General features: G+C 39.3%; 2 protein-coding genes and 1 pseudogene across 2 annotated transcripts; all 3 read left to right on the plus strand.

The window, feature by feature from the left end:
- The first annotated feature begins 2,186 nt into the window (after positions 1-2,186).
- LOC122089958 (trans-resveratrol di-O-methyltransferase-like) lies at positions 2,187-3,586 on the plus strand. The gene is made up of 2 exons (XM_042659738.1): positions 2,187-2,980; positions 3,074-3,586. Exons 1-2 carry the CDS (start codon positions 2,231-2,233, stop codon positions 3,383-3,385), a joined length of 1,062 nt encoding a protein of 353 aa, XP_042515672.1. The 5' UTR covers positions 2,187-2,230; the 3' UTR covers positions 3,386-3,586.
- Positions 3,587-8,693: 5,107 nt separating this feature from the next.
- LOC122089763 lies at positions 8,694-12,703 on the plus strand. The gene is made up of 3 exons (XM_042659454.1): positions 8,694-9,059; positions 9,176-10,333; positions 12,530-12,703. The coding sequence occupies exons 1-3, from the start codon at positions 8,694-8,696 to the stop codon at positions 12,701-12,703; spliced, it is 1,698 nt and encodes a 565-aa protein (XP_042515388.1).
- A 431-nt stretch (positions 12,704-13,134) lies between these two features.
- LOC122090117 lies at positions 13,135-15,786 on the plus strand (annotated as a pseudogene).
- Positions 15,787-25,414: the final 9,628 nt, after the last annotated feature.

Consider the following 25,414-nt stretch of genomic DNA (forward strand, 5'->3'; position numbering starts at 1 on the left):
TAACTCTAACCTAGTTGTGCGAAGCTCATATTTTCGGACTGCCTTCATCCTTTTGAAGCTCATCTTCACGAAGCATACATGCAACTCCAACATCATTCATTCACTTGTGTCTTGAACCCGGCTACACTGTTGAAAATGTTTCGCGAAGCAAAAAAATCAAACACCTTTTTGCAATTCCAAAAGCAGTTTCTTAGGACAAAAATGGAAAAAAAGCGTTTTGGTTGTTTCTAGACACAGAAACAACAAAAACAAAATCAAACAGGCCGTAAGACCATCCAATTTATGTTCTGTGGCTTCCACACGTTCTCATCAATAAATATTCTTTTACGAAGAAAAACTTCTTAGCTTACATGATGGGCGATCCTTGTTAGACCTTTAAAACTTGTAACAGCCATGGATGAAAGTGTGAGACAACAGTGGCCACCATTCCTCCATACATACCACCACGATTCCGATTATCACTTGGAACCGGGTAGAATTGATTGAAAGCCTAGAAACTTGAATCAAGAAGAAGAAGCAAAGATTTTCTAAAAAGTCTATATTTTTATTGAAATTTATTGATTTTTTGATTGAAAAATGAAAATCTAACATGAAACCAGGCAATTCAAAAGATGATTGTAGAAATCGGTTGGAATTGTTTCAATTCAAATTGGGTGATTCACCTGATTGGATTCTGATTCCTCAAATTTTGATAGAATTAGATTTAGCCAATCCAATTGACAAAGACATGATATAAAAAAAAATTTAATAAATTCAACTCACAAAGACATGCAGTATAATTAATTTAGCTATACAATTGAAAACGACATCTTTAATCACATTTTTAGACTGTAATATAAGAAAATGGATCAGCTGCTTGTACGATCACCTGTTCGTACGAGTCAGCATCCAACACCTGTCCTTTTTGTTCTCAAATATACCCCTCTTTATCCTTGTAATGGCAGAAAGTGGGACAGGTGTTGGACGCTGACTCGTAGACCAGGTGGCCGTACGAGCAGCGGATCCTATCTTGTAATGAAAATGGATCAGCTGCTGGTACGATCACCTGGTTGTACTAGTTAGTGTCCAACACCTGTCATTTTTGTTCTTAAATATACCCCCTCTTTATTCTTGTAAAGGAAGAAAGTGAGTCACTGATGCTGATTAGTTTTATAAGATCATTATTGGGTAGGTTCTTGTCAACTCAAGGAATTAGTAACACAATTTTTTCACACTAAAACGTGAGTAACAGGCGGTCATTTGTTTTATAAGATCATTATTGGGTAGGTTCAAGGAATTATTAACACAATTTTTTCACACTAAAAGGTGAGTCACAGGGGGTCATTTGTTTTATAAGATCATTATTGGGTACGTTCTTGTCAACTCAAGGAATTTGTAACACAATTTTTTCACACTAAAACGTGAGTCACAGGCGTTCATTTGTTTTATACAGATCGCGTCGCCCGACGAACCAAATCGCAATAGCCATGGTTTGGAATCTAGGATTTCTCTTAATTGGCATCCGGTATAGAATCATGTACTTCTACTTTTATTCTCCAAGAGAAAAATAGTTTAACTGACTCCTTGCTAGGAGGATTAGTCCTTGCCGTGGACTGTTTGGTCCATTTCCAGTCCATGACTTCTTAAAACTCTTTGAATGGTCTTGGTCGCGTATTAATTGGTCTGCTCAACGCCTGAATCTATCCAATTAGGTGGACCATCATGAGGATATCGTGCCATCCCCTGTTGCCCTCAATGTACAATTAGTAGAAAAGCGAGTGGCCCAAGGAAAAATATTGCATTTCTCGGCCATTATCATTATATTAGATGTGAGAAAGAATTGCTACCCTACCCTACCCTACCCATTTGAATGCTACCCTACCACCTGTGTTCTAAGCAAGTAGCAGTCTTTCCACACGTCATATGTTAAACCTGGCTATAATAGGAAAGGTATATTCACGAGAAAAACATGGCATTCCCTTTTCCACTTTGAACTCCTATATATATGGATAAAAATCATCTGTTTTCCCCCATCCCTGTTTTTCTTGTTTTGCTACCTGCAGAAGACGACATGTGGCATTAATTTATCATCAACGGTCAAGATTACATCCAATTTACAAGTGAGTTTGATTTTTAATTCAATCTTGACAAACGATTTTTTTCCTATATATATGGCATCAGTCTCATCCCTCAGACAGAGCCTAGAAGTGAGTAAGAGGTGGGATTTCTTGAAATAGTGAGGAAATCAATTATGGATCACATTGAGAAAGAAAGTGCAGAGGAGTTGTTCCATGCTCAAGCTCATATATGGAACCATTTATTTGCCTTCATAAACTCTATGTCACTTAAATGTGCAGTTGAGCTAGGCATACCTGACATTGTCCACAACCATCACCAACCCATCACTCTTTCTGAACTAGTCATGAAGCTTGCCATCCCAAAGACCAAAACTGCTTTTCTGTTCCGCCTCATGCGCATATTGGTGCACTCTGGCTTCTTCTATCAGCAAGAAGAAGGATATGTGCTCACACCCTCTTCTAGGCTCCTCCTTAAGGATAATGCCAAGAGTGCATCACCCTTCTTGCAAGCAATGCTTGATCCGATCCTGGTGACACCTTGGCATTTCCTTAGTGCATGGTTCCAAGGGGATGGTCTCAATCCATTTGAGACCGCACATGGGAGGACCCTCTGGGACTATGCAGGAGAAGACAACGAGCTCAACAAGTTCTTCAACGAGGCAATGGCCAGCGATGCTCGATTGGTGATAAGTGCGGTTGTTACTGAGTGCAAGGTTGTGTTTGAAGGATTAAGGTCATTGATTGATGTAGGGGGTGGCACCGGAACTGTGGCTAAGACCATTGTTGAAAGCTTCCCAAGCTTGAAATGTACAGTGTTAGACCTACCTCACGTGGTTGCTAATTTGGAAGGGAATGAGAACCTAACTTATATTGCAGGTGACATGTTTGAGTCCATCCCTCCTGCAGATGCTGTTCTGCTCAAGGCAAGTGAATTCTCTTTGCTTTTATTTATTTAATTATTTATTTTTCTTTAAAATTCTAAACAATTCTAACTTTATATGAACTTAATATGACAGTGGATTTTGCATGACTGGACCGACGAGCAATGTATAAAGATATTGAAGGGATGCAAAGAGGCGATCTCCAGCGGGGACCGGGAAGGAAACCTGAGGAAGGTGATCATCATAGACATGGTGGTGGAAGATAGGAAGGAAGACCACAAGTCAACAGAAACACAGCTCTTCTTTGATATGTTAATGATGAATTTGGTCCTTGGAAAAGAAAAGACCAAGAAAGAATGGGGGAAGCTTTTCTTGGAGTCTGGATTTACTCACTATAAGATCACTCCTCTCTTGGGTTTGAGATCTCTCATTGAAGTTTACCCTTAATGGCTACATGAATTAAACCATTTTAGATATTGTCATGTAAGTGATATCTATAATAAGCTTTTACTGGGGCTCCACTTCAATAATGGACTAGCCGTACCAGCTTTTGTTTTTGGATTTTGTGGGAAATTTTGTTGGCTGGAGTATTTCCTATCTGGTGGCCTGGACCCGGTTTAGTGCTGTCACTTGTTTGTGCTTCTATTTAATTAGTGTGTGCTTTAATATAAACTATGCCCAAAGATAGCAATAGCATTCTTCTTTTGATACATTTTTTAAGTATTATATAAACTGAAAATATGGCCTACTGTTGTGAAATCCAAAAAAATCACCTCTTTATATCCATGTGTGTCCATTCATGGGTCCCCATGTTGACAAAAGGGCTGCACGGTAAGAGAGCGTTATTCTCTCAATTATATCATTATAATTGAGATAGATTATAGAAGTCCGTGCAAATGGACTACAAGAAACATGTTACACAATTGCGCCTAATCCTCCTAGCTTTTTATCATTGCTTTATGATGCATTAATGTTTGAGTTTTTTGAACGAAGGAGAAGGCATCCAAACATGTACTTCATGTGAAGAAGATTGGAGGAATTCCTGGTGAGCCCTTTGCACAGCTTTAATAATATTGATAGGAGTCCAGCTCTTGCCCTCCAAGATCAATTCATTTTGTGCTTTCCATAAATACCATGCAACAAAAACACACGTAAACCTGCAAAGATGGAAGAATCAATTATTATCCCATGTGGGATACGATGAGAAAATCTCCCCTTAAATCTAAAGCTCCCTTTATGTTAACGTTTGTCTCATCCCATTTTAACTTGCCAGCAACTAATCATTAGAATCTAAGGCTGCGTTTGATATTCATACGAAAAAATGTTTTAAGGGAATAAAAAAGAAAATCTTTCGTATGGTGTCTAAAGCGAACCGTAAAAATGTTAGAAACGAGAAACATTGAATAATGATAACCATGTTCCAACATTTGAGTTTCATTCCAAAATCAAATTTTAACACAAAAATAAAAAAAATCTATTTTTGACGAACATAATAACTACCAAATGTAGCCTAAGTAGCGAAGCAACTTATTTCTTTTGGGGAAGGAAAAGTCCAATAATTCGGTGGTTGTGCCAACCAAAATTCAATAGGGTCTGCTATTTAGAGACTCAAAATTTCATAATTTAGCATTATTAGCCATTTGAATGGATGTTATGGAGTAAGCCAAATGCTCTATGGGAGTTTTTCATAAAATCGATTTACTTCCTTCATACAAAATTCCTCCAAGCTAAATGTGGACAACTACCTTCATGGGCATGGTGTAGTATCATTGCTGATGGGACTACCTACCCTTCTCAAAGGGTCTCATATTAAGGGTGTTAATTGGTTCGGTTTCGATTTAAACGGTGCGGATCGGTTCGGTTCACATTTATTTGACTAAAACCATAACCGCACCATTTACTAAACGGTTCCACTTTCTGAAACCGTGACCTTTTAGTAAACGGTTTCGGTTTCCACGGTTTCTAAATGGTGTCGGTTTCACGGTTTTAAACGGTTTCGGTTTCGATTTACTCCATACGGTTTGTAAAACGGTTCACAATCGGTTTGATATAACTTGCAACCATCTCTAAACTGAAGATCATAAGCTTATCAAAAAATAATTGGTAACTACAAATAAGAGACTCTATATTAACGATGGTATGTCTTAATTTGATAATCTAGTATTATTTCTTTGCATGGTCATTCTCAAACATTTATAACTAATATCATACATCCAAATCCAGCCTTCTACAGCATAAAATATTAAAATGGCAGGTGGTTCAGCCAAAATACCCCATCTATGATAACATAATAACATAGTAACATATATGGATTACAAATTCATGATCTAAAGCCTAAACTTGAACTGAATTGCAATAAATCATAGCAAAGCAGGATGGATACTTAATTTAATTGTTAATTGTTATACGGATTACTGCCCCTTCTTTATTTAATTGTTATATGGATTAATCGGATCGGTTTAAACGGTTTAAACGATTTTAAACGGTTTCAATTCGGTTTGAAACCAACGGGTTCCGCGGTTAAAACCGACCTGACCCGTTTAGCTAATTGGCCTGAAACTTGAAACCATAACCGCACCATTTACTAAACAGTTTTGCAGTTTCGGTGTAAGCGGGGATCGGTTCAGTTTTGGTAAACGGTTTCGGTTACAAATTCACATCCTTATCTCATATGGATAGTGGAAACATGAGAATGCCTTCAAATTTGGAAAGATAGATGGTTGCTAGGCCTCCCCAGATTTAAGATCCAATATTCTAGATTAGATGGGTTGTCCCTTGAATCATGTCCCTGAATTGATTGATCACGCTGAGAGAGTTTGGGATTGAGATTTTTTAGTAGCCTATTTTCATCCGTCAGATCAGAAGGGAATTAGTGATGTCCCTATTTTATGTGATCATCAACAAAAATTTCAGGAAGGAAATTTTAAACATTATTAGGAATCATTATCTACTATGGTTTGGAAGCAAATTTGGAAGTTTCGATGATGTTAATGGGAGAGGCATGATTCAGGCAATTTAAGACAATTTAGATCACATATTGAATCAGATAACTACAAGGAAACAACAACAGCAATTATCGAATCTTGTCTCAACTAAATGGGGTCAGCTACATGAATATTATTTCACTGGTGATCCTACGTCTCCTCCAAGTTCAATAGTCTCTATTCTCCATGAAATTATCTACAAAGTATCATATTTGGAGTCATGTAGTTCCTCTATTATTTCAAAGGAAGGAAGCCATTTAGTTGATTCCCTTGTCAAGAAGGGCTGATCCTTGACGCGTATGACTGATTGGCTCATTTCCGTTCCATGGATTCTTGATGTTTGTAAATCATTTGGATTCTGATTCTTGCTTTTTGTAACTTGGCTTCTATATGTTCTCATCAATAAATTTCCTTTAACCAAGAAAAACGTTCCTAGCTTAGATGATGGGTGATCCATGTTAAACCTTTAAAACTAGTAACAGCGATGGATAAATGTGTGAGAGAGCAATGGCCACCATTCCTCCATACAGATTACCACAATTCCAATCAGATTGATAGCAGTTGGAAATAGTTGAAAGTCTAGAAACTTGAATTGAGAAGTATAAGTGCAATTTCATACAAAAATCTTTATTCTTTTTGAGTGTTTTCATTCAATGAGCTTGGCGATTGCTATAAAATAAGTGTATTGATTTTTTACTATAAAATAAAACATGCAATTCAAAGACGGTTGCAGAAATTGGCGGAATCGTCCCAATTTTAATTGGGTGATTCACAATATCAGACTCTGATTCCTCAAACCATGATGTACAATTACAAAGGTATAATTAGATTTAACAAATCCAATTGACAAAGACTTGCAGTACAAATAATTTAACTATCCAATTGAGAAAGATACATTTAATATTTAGTCATATTTTTAGGCAGTTATAATAGCTAATTGACAACCCTAAGGGGTAGCCGAGTTGACAGGGACTTTCGCCTCAGAAAGCATGTGGTCCTTAGTTTGGCACATTTTTCCTTCTTGGGACCACTCACACGGTGTGTTTAGTACTTTTCACTGTTTTTAGTGAAAATTAAATAGAAGTGCTCTGATGTTTGCTGCCCAAAGGATGAAGGTGGTCTTGGAATTAGAAGGCTGCGGGAGGTTAATTTGGCAATGCTTGCTAAATTGGCATGGTTTATTAACTCGGATAAGTCGTTGGCTGCTTCATTCCTGAGAGGTCGGTTCCTTATGCTGTCTGGAGAGCCCAAAAAATCCTATGTTCGGTCTTCCATTTGGCCAGGTATTAAAAAAGTCTAGGATTTTGTTGCTTCTCATGAAAGGTGGATTTTGGGCAATGGATTTGATATCTCCTTCTGGTTTGATCGATGGTTATTAGAAAATTCTATTAGCGACACTGTAGATCTGGGTAGAGACTATTCAATGGAGTCAAAGGTTGCTGATTTTATAAATAATGGGCAGTGGGACCTTCCGTAGGTAGCATCTCCTCTCCTGCAATCCATCCTTGATTAGATTCTGAAATTCCCTTTGCCTTCGGTTTCGCAGTGTGATAGGTGAGTCTGGGATTTGACCCAATCTGGGTTATTCTCGATTTACTCTGCATGGGAGGGTCTCCGGTCTAAATCGGTGAAGGTTCCTTTGTATAAAATTATATGGGCGAAAGGGATCACTCCTCGAGCCTCAATATTTGGGTGGAGGTTGGCTCATGGCAGAATCCCTACGGATGATAAGGTAAGAGCGCATGCTATCCTACTCGTCTCGAGATGTGAATTATGCCATGCAGAATCTGAATCTATTGACCACATTTTCTTGAATTGTTCACACTCGATTATGGTATGTAGGGAGATCTTGGATAAGTTTGAAGTTTGATGGCCTGGTTTCCCCTCTATTCAGGAGCTGTTCTCTAGGTGGAAAAGGAAGATGTTGGTGTCTCCTATCAAGAAAATCTGGGTTGCTTCTTTGGCATTTGGGTCACATCAGATTTGGCATGAGAGAAATCGCAGAAGGTTTGATGACTGTAGCAAACAATCAAGTTTGGTGGTAAAAATGGTGTTAAATGATGTACAAAAATTATCTACCATTTTTCCAATAGCGGTTAAATCTCTTATTGATTTGCATCTTTCATCATCTTTGAATTTGCTGAGAGTGAATCCCAGGCCAAAGGTGATTAAGGAGCTGTATTGGATTCCCCCTTCGGAAAGCTGCTACAAAATCAGGCTGCTACAAAATCAATATTGATGGTTACTCGTTAGGCAACCCTGGATATGCAGGTGTAGGGGGAATCATGAGAAACCATTTGGGAGGTAATGTGCGATGTTTCTCATCCTTTACTGGAATATCCACAAATTTCGCTGCTGAATTTACAGCCTTTTATAAAGTCATGCGAATTGCTAAACAAATGGAGTTTATCTGGATTGAAGTGGATGGTGTTCTTCTCTTCAATGGGATTTTCTTCAGATTTTATTTTTAATTCAAGGGGAGATTCAAACCTAAATATATGGGTTTTATGGAAAGAGGAGTTGGGAAGGACGAATTTGATTTTATCCTCTGCGCAACACGTTTCTCTTCTCTTTGAGGGGAATGGCTATAAATTTATTCTCTGTTGTCCACGCAAAATGCTTCAAAGTGGAAAGACGTCTATTATGGAGTGATCTTTGCTCAATAGCTGGCTCATCTACTCCATGGTTGGTGCTGGGCAATTTCAACGCCACCCTGTACTCTCATGAAAAACGTGGTCCAGGTAGTGAGCTCGACAAGTGAGTTCGCTGCTATGATGGATACAGCTTCTTTGATGTCCATTCCGTCGAATGACTGTAAGTTCACGTGGTCAAACAACCGCAATGTGGGTAATGTCCGTGTTGTTCTTGATCGCAGTATTTGTAATGAGGATTGGCTATCCATATTTCCAGGGTGCACTCAGCGAGTGGTGGCTTCTAGCTATTCGGATCACTGTCCATTGGTGGTTTCTTGTGATGGGATTCCGTGCCCTTCAAACATCCCATTCCGTATGCTAAGATTTTGGTCTGAGCATCATGATTTTGTTAGTGTGGTTCTGTCCTCATGGGTGGTACCTATTATTGAGACTCCTATGTATGTTGTTGCTGCGAAGTTGAAAAGGATTAAGATGGCGCTGAAGGTATGGGCCAAAATTACTTTCCCTAATGCTGATGCCAAAGTCAATAGAACCAAATCAGCCCTAGAGGAAGTTCAAGCCTTGATTGAGGTCGATGGAATCAACAATTCCCTATTGAGTCAGAAGTAGCTGCCAAGAAGGATTATGACTCAGCGCTTGTGTTACAAGAGAAGGTTTGGGCTCAAAAATCTCAGTTAAAATGGCTTCGCCATGGCGACCGCAACACTAAGTGTTTTCACTTGTCTACTAAGCTAAGACGAGGGAAGAATCATATTAAAGAGATTCAAGATGGGGTTGGTGGTGTTTTAGCATTTCCTGCAAGCATTGGTCAGTTCATCTGTGAACATTTCGAGAGCTTCCACAAAATGGATTTGATGGTTAATTCGAATGATATTTTGAGCTGCATCCCTGAGATCATCACTATGGATGATAATCTGACTTTAATGGCTGTCCCATCTATTGACGAAATCAAAGCGGCTGTCTTTGATTTAGATCCTTCTAGTGCCCTTGGTCCAGATGGTTTTCCTGGGATTTTCTACCGCTATTGCTGGAGCATTTTGGGTCCTGAGGTGTGCTTGGCTGTGCAGAATTTCTTCTCAGAGGGAGTTATCACAAGGGCGGTAAACTCTAACTTCTTAACATTGATTCCTAAAGTAGCTAATGCTTCTAATGTCAGTCATTTTCGCCCTATCTGTCTTGGTAATTTCCTTTTTAAGATTATTCCCAGGATCTTTGCCATGCGGATCTCTATCCATCTTCCTAGATTGATTTCTGAGGAGCAAGGCACTTTTCAAAGGGGCAAAATAATCTCTTCCAATATTTGCATGGCCTCTGAACTTGCAAATTTGATGCACTCTAAATCCTTTGGTAGAGGATTGGCTTTAAAGCTTGATATCAAGAAGGCATTTGATAATCTTGATTGGGTATTTTTGTTTGATGTGATGCACAAATTTGGGTTCTCCCAGCTCTTTACTGACCATCTGCACCAAATTTTTCTATCTTCAAAATTATCTGTTCTTATAAATGGTGGCCCTGTGGGATTCTTTGGGGTGGGACATGGCCTTCATCAAGGGGACCCACTTTCTCCCATCCTTTTTATCATTGCTGAAGAGGTCTTTTGTCGCGGTATCTCGCTTCTTAAGATGGAGAATAAATTCTACTCCCTTCCTGGTCCAAGAAATGTCTTTACCCCATCTCACTTGCTTTATGCCGATGACATTTTTGTCTTTATTATTGTAGAGCTGACATTTAATGAAGTTTTTGGACAAGTACCAAAGGTACTGCGTTCAGGTTATCAGTATGGAAAAAAGCAAAATTTTCTTTGAAAAAATCTCCACTCATAGGAAAAGGCGTCTCAAAGAGGTTATTAATATTCCAGAATGCAAGCTCCCCACTCGCTACTTGGGAGTGGAAATTTTCAGAAGCAGAGTGAAAAGAGATTTTCTCTTACCTTTAGTGGATAAATTCAAGTCAAGGCTGGTAGGGTGGAAAGGCAGAATGTTGTCAATGGCAGGCCATGTTGAATTAGTCAAGTCTGTAATGGGCAGTATTCCAATACACCACTTTGCCATATACTATTGGCCCTCTTCTGTCATTGTTTCCATGGAGCGATGGATCAAAAATTTTATCTGGAGTGGGGACTCAGATTCGCAGAGAGTTATAACCGTGAAATAGAATGATGTAGGCAAGCCGAAATCGGAAGGAGGATTGGGCGTTCGAAGGTTGAGAGATATTAATATGTCCATGCTTGCCAAATTGGCACGGTTTATTAAATCTGATATTCCTCTTGTAGCTAAATTTTTTAGAGGTCGCTTCCTAATGCTATATGGTACCCTAAAAAATTCATACATATGCTCTTCTATTTGGCCTAGTATAAAAAAGGTTTGGGATTATGTTTGTTCAAAAGAGCGATGGGTGGTTGGGAATGGCAACTCAATCATTTTTGGTCTGACCATTGGCTCTCAGATTCTTCTATCATCGATGCTCTGTCAATTCTTCTAATCAGACAATGGTAATGGTGGTTAAAGTGGCGGACTTTATTCATGATGGGGAGTGGGATCTTCCAATGAGTTCACTCTCCTTCTCTAAGTCATCTCATTTCTTATATCAGAGATTTCCCTTTGCCAACAATAGCTCAATCTGATCAGTGTGTTTGGTCCTTATCCCAATTGGGATCCTTCACTGTTAGATCGGCTTGGGAAGGCATTCGTTCTAAAGGCCCTTGCGTATCCTGGTTTAACCAGATCTGGGGAAAGGGTATCTCCCCTCGCGCCTCTACCTTTGGTTGGAGGATTGTCCATGGTAGGCTTCCCACTGATGAGCAAGTCATGGCTCAATCGGTGTCTATGGCGTCTTGCTGCTCTCTATGTCATGCTGACTCAAAATCTCTTTCCCATATTCTTCTTCACTGTCGATTTGCTCTTTTGGTATGGATGGAACTCCTTAGGGTCTTTGACTATTGCTGGCTTGGCTTCCCCTCCATTCAAGAGCTCTTCTCATGGTGGAAACGGAAAACTATTTCTTCTCCATTAAAATCGATCTGGAATGCATCGCTGATATATGTTTGTTACCAGGTATGGTTGGAAAGAAATCAAAGAAGATTTGATAATTCTAGTCAAGTGCCGAGTTTGGAAATTAAGGTGGTAATCAGTGACCTGCAAGATCTCTCCCGCATAAACCCAGTTTCGGTCAATTCTATGAAGGATCTCCTCCTCGCTCTAAAGGAATTGAAGAACTTTCTTGGTCTCGCCCTCCCATGGGGTGCTTCAAGATTAATAATGATGGTTGCTCCTTAGGGAATCCGAGTTTCTCTGGTGCAGGAGGCATAATTCGATCTCATTGTGGAACCCCCTTGATTTGCTTCTCTTCTTTCGAAGGAATTGCTACAAATTTTTGGGCTGAATTTGCTGGACTTTTTGAAGCTCTTAAATTATCACGAAAAATGAATCTATCAAGGATTGCAGTGGAATGTGATTCTCAAGCTGTAGTTTGATGCATTGTTAAAAGATCAATTCCATGGTGCTTTAGACAAAAATGGCTTTTCCATTTGAGGTATTTAAACAAAATTCAATGGTCCATTCATCATTGCTTCAGAGAAGCTAATATAGTTGCTGACGGCCTTGCTAAGCACGCTACATCTACAAGATCATCTAAAGTGTGGAATTCTCCCCCAAGGTTCTTTCTCTATGACATAGATTGGGATGCTACCAGAAAACCGAGATTTTGGTTCTCATAATTTTTTGGGTCCTTTTGGACTCTGTCTTGGCCCATTTTCTGCCAATGGCAATGCCGAAGGTGGAAAAGGGTGCTGAGTTTTTTTTCTTTTCTTTTCGCCGCTCTGTATGGCTTAGGCCTCTTATTCCATTCTTTTATTTTCTTAATATATTCATTTCTGACCTAAAGCTAAAAAAGAGAAGGGGCAGATCCCTTGAAATTTTAGATAGCTATGGCTTTTCTTTGAAAATTATTTTCAGATGATCAAATGGAGTATTCGTCATGTCTACTGGGAGGTCAACACTGTGGCAGATGGATTAGCGAAGCACGCAGCAATATCGAAATCTTCTATTGAGTGGATAGCGCCTACTCTTTTTGTAGTTTCTGATATTGAATGGGACGCTATAGGAAAACCAAGATTCCGATTTGAATAATTTCCCATTGTGTTGGTTTTCTTTCGGGTCTCAATTCCTCCCTGTCGATGGCCATGCCGAAGGTGGAGTAGGGATTGAGATTTTTATTTTTCCCAACTGGGTTGTTTGTATTCTTTCATTCATTTTCTATAAATATACTTTGCTGATCTTAAGCAAAAAAAAAAAGTGAAAATTGAATAGTTTTCATTCAACCTCAATATGGCATGATTCATATGGTTGTGGGGTTAGTATTGACCCGCAATACTAATCACACATTGTTAGACCCTCCCCCTCGCGCCCCCCCACCCCCCCACCCCAAAAAAAAAAAAAAAAAGATAATAGACAATGCACTGAGGAGCGAGGACCCTAAATAAATTGCTCCTTTCTGAGACGCCCTTCTTTTTATTTATAAATTATTTATCCTTCCCTCACCCTTATAGAATGCTAAACAATTTATAATGCCTCGTCGTGTCTCTCTGTTTTTCATACTAAAACGTGAGTCATGTGTACAGATAGGCGGTCATTAGTTATATAATAGATTAGTATCAGGTAGGTCCTTGTCGACTCAGGCAACTCATCACAGGATGAAAACATACTGCAGTAGGCAGTAGCCATGAATTGGAAGCCAGGAATATTACTTAGTTGTCATAATCATATACTTCTATTTATATTCTGAGGGATTGAAATAGTTTAGCTGACTCCTTTGTTAGGAGAGATTGGTCATTGATGTGTAGGACTGTTTGGCCTATTTGATGATCCATGTCTTTTGGAGGCTTGTAATTCAGATTCCAGATGTATAACACTTTTTTTTCACTAGTAGAGTTTTGTTTATCAAAAAAGAAAGAAAAGACAAAGAAAAAAATCAACCATGAGCATATGGCGCGTGCCATGCCACCTCATTTCCCTCTGTGTAAAATCAGTGGAACAAAAAGTGGTCAAGGAAAAAATCGCATTTCTCAGCCTTTGTCATGATATTATATGGGAAAGGTGTCTGTCTCTTTCTCCTCCTTCCCTTGAAAAAGTTCCCTATACCCCTCCCATCCCATTCCATCCCATCCCTGCTCTTCCATTAGTTTGAGTCGTTGGTTCTAGGAAAACTGATAGAATACTTAACCAAGATTTGAAATAAGCCTACCCTTTTCCACTTTTAACTCCTATATATTTATGACAACAGTTTCATCTCTCGAAAGAACCTAGAAGTGAGTTAGAGCTGGGAATTCTTGAAGTAGTGAGGAAATCAATGGATCTCATTGAGAAAGAGAGTGCAGAGGAGTTGTTCCATGCTCAAGCTCATATATGGAACCAAATGTTGGCCTTCATAAACTCTCTGTCACTTAAATGTGCAGTTGAGCTAGGCATACCGAACATTGTCCACAACCATCACCAACCCATCACCCTCCCTGAACTAGTCATGAAGCTTGCCATCCCAAAGACCAAGACTGCTTGTCTGTTGCGCCACATGCGCTTATTGGTGCACTTTGGCTTCTTCTATCAGCAAGAAGAAGGATATGTGCTCACACCCTCTTCTAGGCTCCGCCTTAAGGATACTGGAAAGAGTGTATCACCCTTCTTGCAAGCAATACTTGATCCGATCTTGATAACACCTTGGCATTTCCTTAGTGCATGGTTCCAGGGAAATGGTCTCAATCCATTCAAGACTGTGCATGGGAAGACCCTCTGGGGCTATGTAGGGGAAGACAGTGAGCTCAACAAATTCTTCAACAAAGCAATGGCAAGTGACGCTCGATTGGTGATAAGTGTGGTTGTTACAGAGTGCAAGGTTGTGTTTGAAGATTAAGGTAATTGATTGATGTAGAGGGTGGCATTGGAACTGTGGCTGAGACTATTGCAGAAACCTTCCCAAGCTTGAAATGTACAGTGTCAGACCTACCTCACGTGGTTGCTAATTTGGAAGGGAATGAGAACCTAACATATATTGCAGGTGACATGTTTGAGTCCATTCCTCCTTCAGATGCAGTTTTGCTCAAGGCAAGTGAATTACTTTTGCTTTTATTTATTTATTTATTTATTTTTGTTTTTCTTTTTAAAATTTTATGTTGGTAGAGTTTTTTTCCCATCACTATGCCAAGTATATGCTTCACTATTTGGAACAACACAGGTCGTTCTATTTCATAATTTTTATTTAATATTTAATATAATATATTCCTATTGAATTCAACAAAATAAATTAGAGCACACTAATTAATATATAATATATAGATAAGATACCTGATTACCACATGACAATATACGGGCTAGTCCATGTGATAAAGGACTAGGTAAGCATATTGTTGGTACTATATTTTCAGCTTAAAATTAGTAGAGGAATGAGCTAAAATAAAGATGCCATTTTATATTTTGTATTGATCTCCATTGGATGAAATTTTGGTAATCTTACTAAAACTTTGAATCAAAGTTTGAGCAACTTTTTTTGCTTAATTTAGCCATTGAGATGTATGTGGGGTCATCCATCACAGGGACTAACCCATGTACTATTAAGTGGCAAATAGGAAAGCACTGTACTTCATTAGGCATAGTGACACCTAGAAGGACCCAAAAACTAATCCTAACTTTATATGAGCTTGATATGACAGTGGATTCTACATGACTGCAATGATGAGCAATGTATAAAGATATTGAAGGGATGCAAAGAAACGATCTCTAGCGGGGATTGGGAAGGAAACTTGGGGAAGGTGATCATCATAGACATGGTGGTGGAGGATAGGAAGGAAGAGCACAAGTCAACAAAAACACAGCTCTTCTTTGATATGTTAATGATGACTTTGGTCATTGGAAAAGAAAGGACCGAAAAAGAACAGGAGAAGCTTTTCTTGGAGTCTGGATTTACTCACTATAAGATCACTCCTCTCTTAGGTTTGAGATCTCTCATTGAAGTTTACCCTTAGTGGCTACATGAATTGGTGGTTATAAGATTCATCAGTCAAACCTGATCTCTATGGTCAGTTTTTTTTGGCTTGCTATGTCGGTCATGTCTCTAGATCTTTGAATGTTGTTCCCTATTCTGTTTCGAAATGGACAGTTGGTCACCCTCATCGGGGTTTTTGGAAGTCCTTATTTCTAGAGGCTATTCTAAATCTTGTAATGCAGCTTTGTTTTATAAATTCCCCCTTTCTGGGTCTTTGCACCAAAAAAAAAAAAAAAAAAAAGGAAGAAGAAAATAAATAAATAATAAAAATAATAATAATAAAAAAAAAAAAACTTTGTGCTTGCATTCCCTTCAATAATGGAGTATTTCCCATCTATCTTAGGTGGGGAGCTTTGATGGCTGGAGTATTTCCTATTTGATGGCATGGACCTCATTTCGTTTTGTTAGTTGTTTGTTCTTCTATTTAAATTGCCAACAACTCATTTTAAATCAACTTTGCCTCATCCCATCTTAAATTGCCAACAACTTACCATCATAGACTAAGTAGGGAAGCAAATTATTTCTTTGAGGAAGGAAATCAAAGGATCCAAAAATTCAGTAGATTTCTTGAAAGTGGTTGTGCCAACCAAAATTTAATAGGGTCTGGGATTCAGATACCCAAAACCTCATAAATTAGCATTGTTGGCCAAGGTTGCATAGATATTAGTAAGTGAGCTGAATACTCGATCCATGGGCATTTTTCATAGAATCAATTTACTTCCTTCATATTGATTTCCTCCAAGCTAAATGTAGACAACAACCTTTATGGGCGGACTACACTTCTCAAGGGTCTCGTATGGAGAGTTGAAACATGGGAATGAATTCAAATTTGGGAAGATAGATGGGCGCTAGGCCTCTCCAGATTTAAGGTCAAATATCCTAGCTAGATTGGATGGTTGTCCCTTGACTCATGTCTCTGAATTGATTGATCATGCTAACAGAGTTTGGGATTGAGATTTGTTAGCAACCCATTTTCATCAAACATATTAAAATTCCGATATTTGTAGCTTCTAAGCTGCTATTTTTTCCGATGGTGTTAATGGGAGAAGTGTCAGCTATTCGGGCAATCCTGCTTCAGGCTATTTAAGATGTTAGATCAAATACCAAGAAATACGATAAAATAAACCAACAGATCACATAACACAAAGATTTAATGAGGTTCATACACCAGTGTGGTGTGCTACGTCCTCGGGCGAAAAAAAATATGTTTCACTATGAAGAAGAGAGATTACACCCAACACAGCAGTGAGAAAACTAGCCCTAAAACTCTAGCTCGAATAAGCCCCAAAATACAATGACTTGCTCAACAAGACAACAGTACATTATATACTCCAAGTCGCGGGTCAATCCATCGGGTCACGGTCGATCCGGTCGATCCGGTCGAACCATACCCAAGCCCAGAGCCCAGCACTCATCTCTCTCTCTCTCTCTCCTAGGACCTAGTTACATATCTCACATGGTGATCTTACATCTCCACTTTCAATAGCCTCTATTCTTTATGATATTATACACAAAGCATCATATTTGGAGTCATGTAGTTTCTCTATTGTTCCAAGGGAAGGAAATTGTTTAGTTGATTCCCTTGCCAAGAAGGGCTGGTCCTTGACGTCTAGGATTGGTTGGCCCATTTCTGTTACATGGATTCTTGATGTTTGTAATTTAGAAGCCATGCACATTCTCATCAATAAATTTCCTTTTACCAAGAAAGAACTTCCTAGCTTATATGGTGGATGATCCATGTTAAACCGTTAAAACTAGTAACCATTGATAAAGTGCAGAGATGTAAATGGTTCAAATTCGGCTCGGGTTGGACAATTCTGTTTCTGAACACAACAATTACAGCATCCAAAACCTTATCCCCACTTACTGGGGTCGGCTACATGGAGATTTCAAACAAGGATGAGCACGAGGATCCACGCAAAAATATTGACGAGTTATGGCTAATTATAAAAGTGTTGGCTGTCAACCTGATGCAAAGCAGCCACATGCTTATAATAATAGATTATAATAAGGTACCAATTGTCTACCTTGACGTACGATATAGATCGATCAATCCAAAGTGTCTTACATGCATTACTTCTGAGGATAATGTTGTTTCCACAAGCGTGAAAATTTCACTAAAGTTAGTGAGTTAATTTCGGTTATCCCTGAGCTGGTTACTTTTGAGGATAATGCTATGTTGACAAAGGTTCCTGACTCTGAGGAAATTAAAAAAGCAGTTTTTGACCTGGGTCCATCCAACGCTCCAGGCCCCGATGGTTTCCCAAGTACTCTATTTCAAACTTGCTAGGATATTATGGGAGGGGAGGTATGTCTTGCCATTAAGAATTTTTTTACTGAAGGAGTGATTACCAAAGGTGCAAACTATAATTTTTTGACATTAATCCCAAAAATGGATAATGCTCGAAAGGCTGGGCAGTTTCGCCCTATTTGTTTATGGAATTTTTTCTTTAAAATTATTCAAAAGATCCTTTCATCTCGTCTCTCTTTGGTTTTGCATAAGCTGATTTCAGAAGAACAGGGAGCATTTCAAAAAGGAAAAATATTTTTTTCTAATATTGGAGTGGCATTAGAGCTTACAAATATGATGTTTTCCAAGGCCTATGGAGACATCATGGGCCTCAAACTGGATGTTCAAAAGGCATTTGACATAGTGGAATGGGAATTCCTTTTCAATGTACTTCAAAAATTTGGGTTCTCACAGGTTTGGATTGGCTGGATTCATCAAATTCTTGCATCCTCGAAGCTTTCAGTTCTTGTAAATGGTGGTCCGATGGGTTTTTTTGGGGTGGAAAGGGGCTTGTGTCAGGGCGACCCTCTCTCACCAATGCTATTCATTCTTGCAGAGGAGGTTTTGTGCTGTGGTCTGCAAGATCTTCGTGACAAAGGAGTGGTGAAATGCATTCCTGGTCCAAGAAATGTCTATACTTCTTTCCATCTTCTTTATGCAGATGACTTGTTGATCTCTATGAATGCTGAGCTAAGAGGGATCAGGAAGCTTAAGGAGTTTCTGAATTCTTATCAGGCTTATTCTGGTCAACAAATAAATCTTAATAAAAGCAAGATCTTCCTAAGTGGGTTCAGCCAGGTAGGAAAAGAAGAATTAAGGATGTCCTTGGAATTCTTGAGTGTACTTTCCCCACTCGCTACTTAGGGGTGGATATATTTAAAGGCAGGGTCAAGAAAGAGTTTATCATGCCTCTAATGGATAAATTCAAATCAAGGCTAGCTAGTTGGAAGGGTCATCTCTTATCAATGGCAAGAAGGGTTGAGCTAGTAAAGACGGTTATGTGCAGTATTCATATACATAACTTTTCAGTATACCTTTGGCCTTGTTCTCTGATTTTATTCATGTAGAGGTGGATCAACAATTTTATATGGTGTGGGGATTCGAAAACTTCTAAAGCTATTAATGTGAATAGGAACTCTCTCTGTAAGCCAAAAAAAGAAGGAGGATTAGGTGTTCGTCATCTGAAGGACATTAACCATGCTTTACTATCAAAGCTCTGCTGGTTTATTAAATATGATCCTTCTATGTTTGCTTCCTTTTTGAGAGGTAGATTTGTAGCGAGCAATGGGGTGCTTAAAAAAGAAAATATCTCTTCTTCAATCTTGCTTGGGTTGAGAAAGGGATGGGATTTTGTGTGTGCTTCAGAAAGATGGATCATTGGCAATGGTATGTCTATCAGTTTTTGGTATGATCGCTGGTTGAAAGATAGATGTCCATTTGATATCACTCCTAATGGTGAATATTTCTCCATCAGTTTAATAGCGAGAGTCTCAGATTTTATAGATGAAGCGCAATGGTCTCTTCTGTTGGTCTTCTCTAATGAATTAAGGACAGTAGGAGATCTTGTAAAGGAAATTTTATCCCAACAGTGGCCGCTTGTGACAAAAGATTTTGGTCTGTATCTGAGTCGGGAAAGTTTTCTGTTCTCTCTGCTTGGGAAAGCATCAGAGAAAAATTTCCTAGCTGCACTTGGACCAAGCTGGTTTGGAAAAATGGACTGCATCCTAGACCATCTATTTTTGGTTGGCGGTTAGCACAAGAAAGCCTTCCTACAGATGACAAGGTCTCCAAGCGCAGTGTGCCATTGGCATCTTGATGTCACCTTTGCCTCAACAATGTGGAATCTATTCAACATTTATTTTTGGACTGTCAGTTTGCAGGTCTGATTTGGTCTAAATTTATGGATTTTTTTTTTTATCTAAGATGGTGTGGTTTCCCCTCTTTGGAAGAGCTATTCTCTTGGTGGAAGAGAAAGGCAACAGTGGTCTCCCTAGGGAAGGTTTGGCTTGCTGCAGTTATTTTGATTCCTCATTAGCTATGGATTGAAAGAAATAATTGAAGATATGATGATAAATCTTGTCCTGCTGATGTGGTGGTGAAAGCAATAATGCAAGATCTGCAAGATTTCTCAAAAATGGCAAAAATTCATATCCCCTCAATTACAGATTTATTGATTTCAAAGAAATTCATGTTATTCATTTCCAGAGCGCCTTCTAAGAGAATTGTTGAAGTTGTATGGGCGCCTCCTCCAAATAATTGGTTTAAATTAAACATTGACGGGTGTTCTTTTGGTAATCCGGGTTGCTCTGGGGCAGGTGGGGTAATCAGGGACAACGGCGAATCTCCAATACGGTGTTTTGCAGCTTATGAAGGAGAGGGAACAAACTTTATGGCTGAGTTCAATGCTTTCTTTATTGGGTTGCACACTGCATCCTTGGTGAATATTGAAAGATTGTGGGTTGAGAGTGACTCGCATGTAGTGGTGAACTGCATCAATAAGAAAACAATCCCATGACTTTTTCAGCAAAAATGGTGGTATTATAAAGGTTATTTAGATACCATCTCATGAAAGATCACACATTGCTATAGAGAGGGAAACGTGGTGGCTGATAGATTGGCAAAACATGTAGCATCTTCTCGATTGTCTACAAGCTGGATCCCAACACCTCCTTTTTATTTCTCATGATATCAGTTGGGACTCTCAATTGAACAAGATTTAGGTTTTGTTAATTGGTTTCTTTATCTTGATTAGGTTGCTACTCTGCTAATGGCAATGCCGAAGGTGGAGTGGTAGCCTAATGGTGTTTTTCTCATTCTTTAAGCATGTATTTCTATATTCATTTTTAATATATTCTTTTGATGACTTTAGAAAAAAAAATAAATACATGCATTACTTCCACCACCAAGGCAATCAATCACCCAACCTACTTTTATGAATCCATTTACAAATTTAATATCCCTATTATGATCGTTTATCTGTTCGGAGATGAAAATTACTTTCGATTCCAAATTTGATCATTAATCGGATAATTCGGTTATTATCCGATTCTAATGATCACTGAGAGAGAGAGAGAGAGAGAGAGAGAGGTGTTGTAGTGTCACGGGTCAGAAGCAGGGATTGGAAAAAAATGATTTAGTAGCGGTGGATTGAAGTTTTGATCTTTTTCCTCCATCCAATGGTTTATATAAATTGAGCGACTTCGATGGCTAAAATCCTGCCAGCATCTAAGATTCTAAAGGAACCTCCTAGCGTGCCTATCCCTCTCTTGATATATATTATGATAGAATTTTTTTTTTTAATATGTATTTAATTAGTATTATTAATGTTATGTTAATATTTTGTAATTTGTATAGCATCACGTGGATGGCATATAAGGATTTTTTTTTGTTTTTTTGTTGGAAGGCATATAAGGGTTCTTGTCTTACAAATTTACACAACGGGGATGGGATCATGGGACTATGACTAAGACACAAGTGACATCATATTTGATGCAAGAAGGATCAAAATCGGATCTGAATCCACCAATTAATGGGTTTAATACCAGAGATTGTCTAGACCACAATCAGCTTGATTCACTTAGTGATAGTAACCAAAATACGCAAAACAAAAAACCAAAAAAAAAAAAGAGAAATAAAATGGTCTTTTTCCTTGAAAACTAGGGCCGCCGGCCGTAGGAGCCTATGCTACAAGAACACCAAAGCCAGGTCTAGGGCATCCATGACTGAATTCCCCCTTTTCCTGAAGGGTTTGGCTATAAGGGTCAAAAGGGTTTTCAGGGTAGGGGCTACCTTGCTATGCCACAACACTAGTAGCACCCTTACAGAAGTATACAAGTAAGGAGAACATATACAACAAAAAAGAATGCTGCTTGGTCATATTCCCCTGCGCCACACACAAGGGGGACAAGTGACTCCCCACCCCTCTTGTTGGATGCCCTTAAATGTCACCTTATTATTGGCCTCTATGTTGTTGTAGGGGAAATGCGATCAGTCAAGAAACCCATATATATATATATATATAGTAAAAAAATACAAGTGCATTGAGAGCAAAAATGAATAATATTAAATCAAAGCTTCATGTGTTATGTAATGCTGAGAGAGAGAGATATTGTAACTACTTAAATTTATAGAGATAAAGAGAGAGAATGTAACCACTTAAAGGGTTTATGTTGGAAGGAAGTTGGTGGACTTAGGAGATGGGGAAATGCAGAATGACCGAGAAGTTGAAGATGGTGATGACGGTAGTGCTAGGGAGTCTGTGGACCGTGGAGGGAGCATGGGTTTGGAGAAGGAGGCTGTCACTGTTCCGGAATAGGTGATTCCTCAAAAGAAATCCTTTGCAAGAGTGGTGGGTGGAGGTGCTCGGTCTACAATCAATGCTCTTCCAGAGCCGATCCACGCAGGCAGTATCACCCGTGTGATCATCCCACAGCAAGACTATGAAAGTGTTCGGCTAAAATTCCATTTTGCATTGATTGGCCGTGTGAACTTTCGGCTGTGTTCACTCGATAGACTCAGGAGGAAGCGGCTATGTTCTGGAATTTGAATCAAAGAGTGATTATGCACCCGCTCGGGAAAGGTAATGTTATTTTCAAGTTCGCTATGGAGGGGGATATGGCTGAAGTTTGGAGGAGATGCCCAATCTGCTTTGCCGTTCAATTGATCAGGTTTCAATGCTGGAAACCTGATTTCAATATTCATGAGAAACAGGTCTTTATGGAGTTGGTTTGTGTGGTACGCTTCCTAGACCTTCCCTTGAATACTGGCATGAGAATGTGCTTCTATCCATGGCAAAGGCTGTGGGTAGGCCGGTCGCCCTAGATCATCGAACAAGGCAGGGCTTAATGGGCCATTTTGCTCGTGTGCTTGTGGAAATCGATGCTTCAGAGTCTTTTACCCGAGTTGAAGAAATTCAGGTCGCCGGAGTTGGTTTGGGTGGGTGTCACTACCTTAAGGGAAGCAGAGGTTGAGAGGGGGGAATCTCAAACGGTGCGTGCTCTGTGACCTCGTCGCAAAATCAATTACAAGCCCGCTGATCGCCGACATGGGAGAGGAGGAAAGAGCGACAGAGGCCAATCATGGGAGGGGGCTAAGCACATTGTGTCGGGATTTCTCCATCCCAACTGGTGGAAGGTCATGTTGTAGTTCATCATTAGGAAGTGGCTGAAATTGATAAGGTCATGCAACGTGTAGAGGAGTCGTATGCTAGAATTGGGAACAATAATACTGAGAAGGAGCAGACTGACAAATCTGCTCATTACTCTTCCTCCATGTGATTTTCTCATGAAGGTTTTCTTCTAGCATATCAGAGGAATGAAAAAGGCGGTAGGTAGGAACGCCTTGTGGCATTTTATTAAAGAAAGGGTGTCGGACGTCATCTGTATTGCAGAGCCCATGATAGAAGTAAGTGCTTTTTCAAATTTATTTTTTAATAAATTGGGATTCAGTAGTTTTTTCATTCACAATAGTAGAGCTAGGAAGGTCCCTAATCTGTGGATTATCTGAAAGAGAAACTTGAATTCTCCCACAGTTGTCTCTGAGTCAGAGCAGCATATCTCAATTTCCCTTATGTGGGAATCAAAATTTTTTAAGATTTATTTCATTCACGCTAGCAGTTTCAGAGCTGAAAGAAGGGAGCTATGGATGAGGCTTGTCGCTGATCTCCCCCAGCCTTTGATCCCTTGGGCCATCATAGTGGACTTTAATGCGACACTGCTTTCATATGAAAAAAGTGGGCCAGGAATTTTTAGTATGGGATCGGCTGCAAAATTTGGTGCCATGGGGGATGCGTGTGGAATGGCCCAAGTGCCGTCCTTAGGGAGGAAATTCACTTGGTCCAATAACCGTTGCAAAGGTAATGTTTCTGCGGTCCTGGAAAGATGTTTCTGTAATGAAGAGTGGATCAATTCTTTCTAGGACTGTGCCCAATGAGTCCTCCTTAGAATTGCTTCTGATCACTCCCCTTTAGTGTTTACTTCTGCCTTATCTCAATGCCCCCAACAATTGCCATTTTTGATTCCACAAGTTTTGGATGGATCATATGGATTTTGAGAAGATTGTTGCCTCATCGTGGGATGGCTAGATTTCAGGAAATCTAATCTTTGTTCTAATGCAGAAACTCAAAAGATTAAAATGAGTGCTTAGAGGGTCAGGGAGTGTCTCCTTCCCTAACTTCAACAAAGTGCTTGAGGAAGCTAAGGAGAGACTAGCGTAGGTGCAGCAGAGCATTGAAGCTAATGGTCTGGATGATCACTCGTTTGCTTTAGAAGCAGATACAAAAACCTCTCTGATAAAAGCCTTGGAAAATCATGAAAAACTTTGGGCTAAAAAGGCTAAAGTTAAATGGATGAAGCAAGGGGATCATGATTCTAGGTTCTTCCGTTTGTCTGCTAAAATGAGAAGACTTAGAAACTTCATTAGATGCCTAAAAAAACCAGATGGTACATTGGTGGAAGGGCAAGATCAATTGGGGAATTATGTTGTTAATTTTTATGAACAGTTTCATAAAGCGGTGCCTTTAGTGGAGCATTGGAGATTCTTGATTCCATTCCATCTGTTCTTCAACACGGTGATATTTTTCTTCTCGAAGCCTTACCAGGGGATGGTGAAATTAAAAGAGCAGAGTGGGACTTGGACCCTGATAGCTCTCCAGGGCTGGATGGTTTTTCTGGGGCCTTTTTTAGAAGATGCTGGCATATTGTGGAGAAAGAGGTTGTAATGCAGTCAAATACTTCTTTAGTACTAGTCATATGCCCAATGGAGTGAACAACAATTTCATGGTGCTTATCCCTAAGGAGGAGGGAGCCTCTTCCTTGAACAAATTTCAGCCATTGTGCATGGGAAACTTTTATTGTAAAATTTTATCCAAAGTGGTGATGAGGCTTGAGAATATTCTTTCCAGATTGATATCTGAAGAATAGGGTGCCTTTCAAAAAGGGAAACTAATTCATTCTAACATTAGTCTGGCATTGGAGCTTGTAAACATGATGTTTGCTTCGATGAAAGGGCGAGGTCTTGGCCTGAAAAATTGACATTAGAAAAGCTTATGACACTATTTCATGGCCTTTTCTGTTCTAGGTGTTGCGTTGCTTTGGATTTATAGAGAAGTGGATAGCATGGTTGAACCAAATCCTGATATCCACCAAGATATCTATGTTGATTTAATGGTGGTCTGCAAGGATATTTTGAAATGGAGCGAGGGTTGAGGCAAGGGGATTCTATATCTCCCATGCTCTTCATTATTGAGGAAGAAGTGCTTTCCAAAGGTCTGAGGCAATTGATTTAAGAAGATAAACTAAAATCGATCCAGGGCCCAAGAGGTGCCAATTCCCCAGGTCATATCCTTTTCATTGACGATATATTCATCTTCTCCAATGCTTCTATTAGGTATGTTAGGAACCTAAAGGATTTTCTTCTCAAGTATCAACAATTCTCTGGGCAGGTTATCAGCCTAGAAAAGAGCAAGCTCTTTTTGGGGACAATCCCTCCCTCCAAAAAATAGAGAATTTCTAATATC

The sequence above is a fragment of the Macadamia integrifolia genome, chromosome 9 (assembly GCF_013358625.1).
Source record: "Macadamia integrifolia cultivar HAES 741 chromosome 9, SCU_Mint_v3, whole genome shotgun sequence".
Taxonomy (NCBI): domain Eukaryota; kingdom Viridiplantae; phylum Streptophyta; class Magnoliopsida; order Proteales; family Proteaceae; genus Macadamia; species Macadamia integrifolia.

Bases quoted from the DNA above. Each gene is read 5' to 3' on its own strand.
- LOC122089958 (XM_042659738.1), top strand. From the start codon at position 2,231: ATGGATCACATTGAGAAAGAAAGTGCAGAGGAGTTGTTCCATGCTCAA. The intron at 2,981-3,073 runs GCAAGTGAATTC...TTAATATGACAG, and splicing joins CAGATGCTGTTCTGCTCAAG to TGGATTTTGCATGACTGGAC.
- LOC122089763 (XM_042659454.1), top strand. From the start codon at position 8,694: ATGATGGATACAGCTTCTTTGATGTCCATTCCGTCGAATGACTGTAAG. The intron at 9,060-9,175 runs GTATGGGCCAAA...TTCCCTATTGAG, and splicing joins GGATTAAGATGGCGCTGAAG to TCAGAAGTAGCTGCCAAGAA. The intron at 10,334-12,529 runs GTACTGCGTTCA...AATTATTTTCAG, and splicing joins TTTTTGGACAAGTACCAAAG to ATGATCAAATGGAGTATTCG.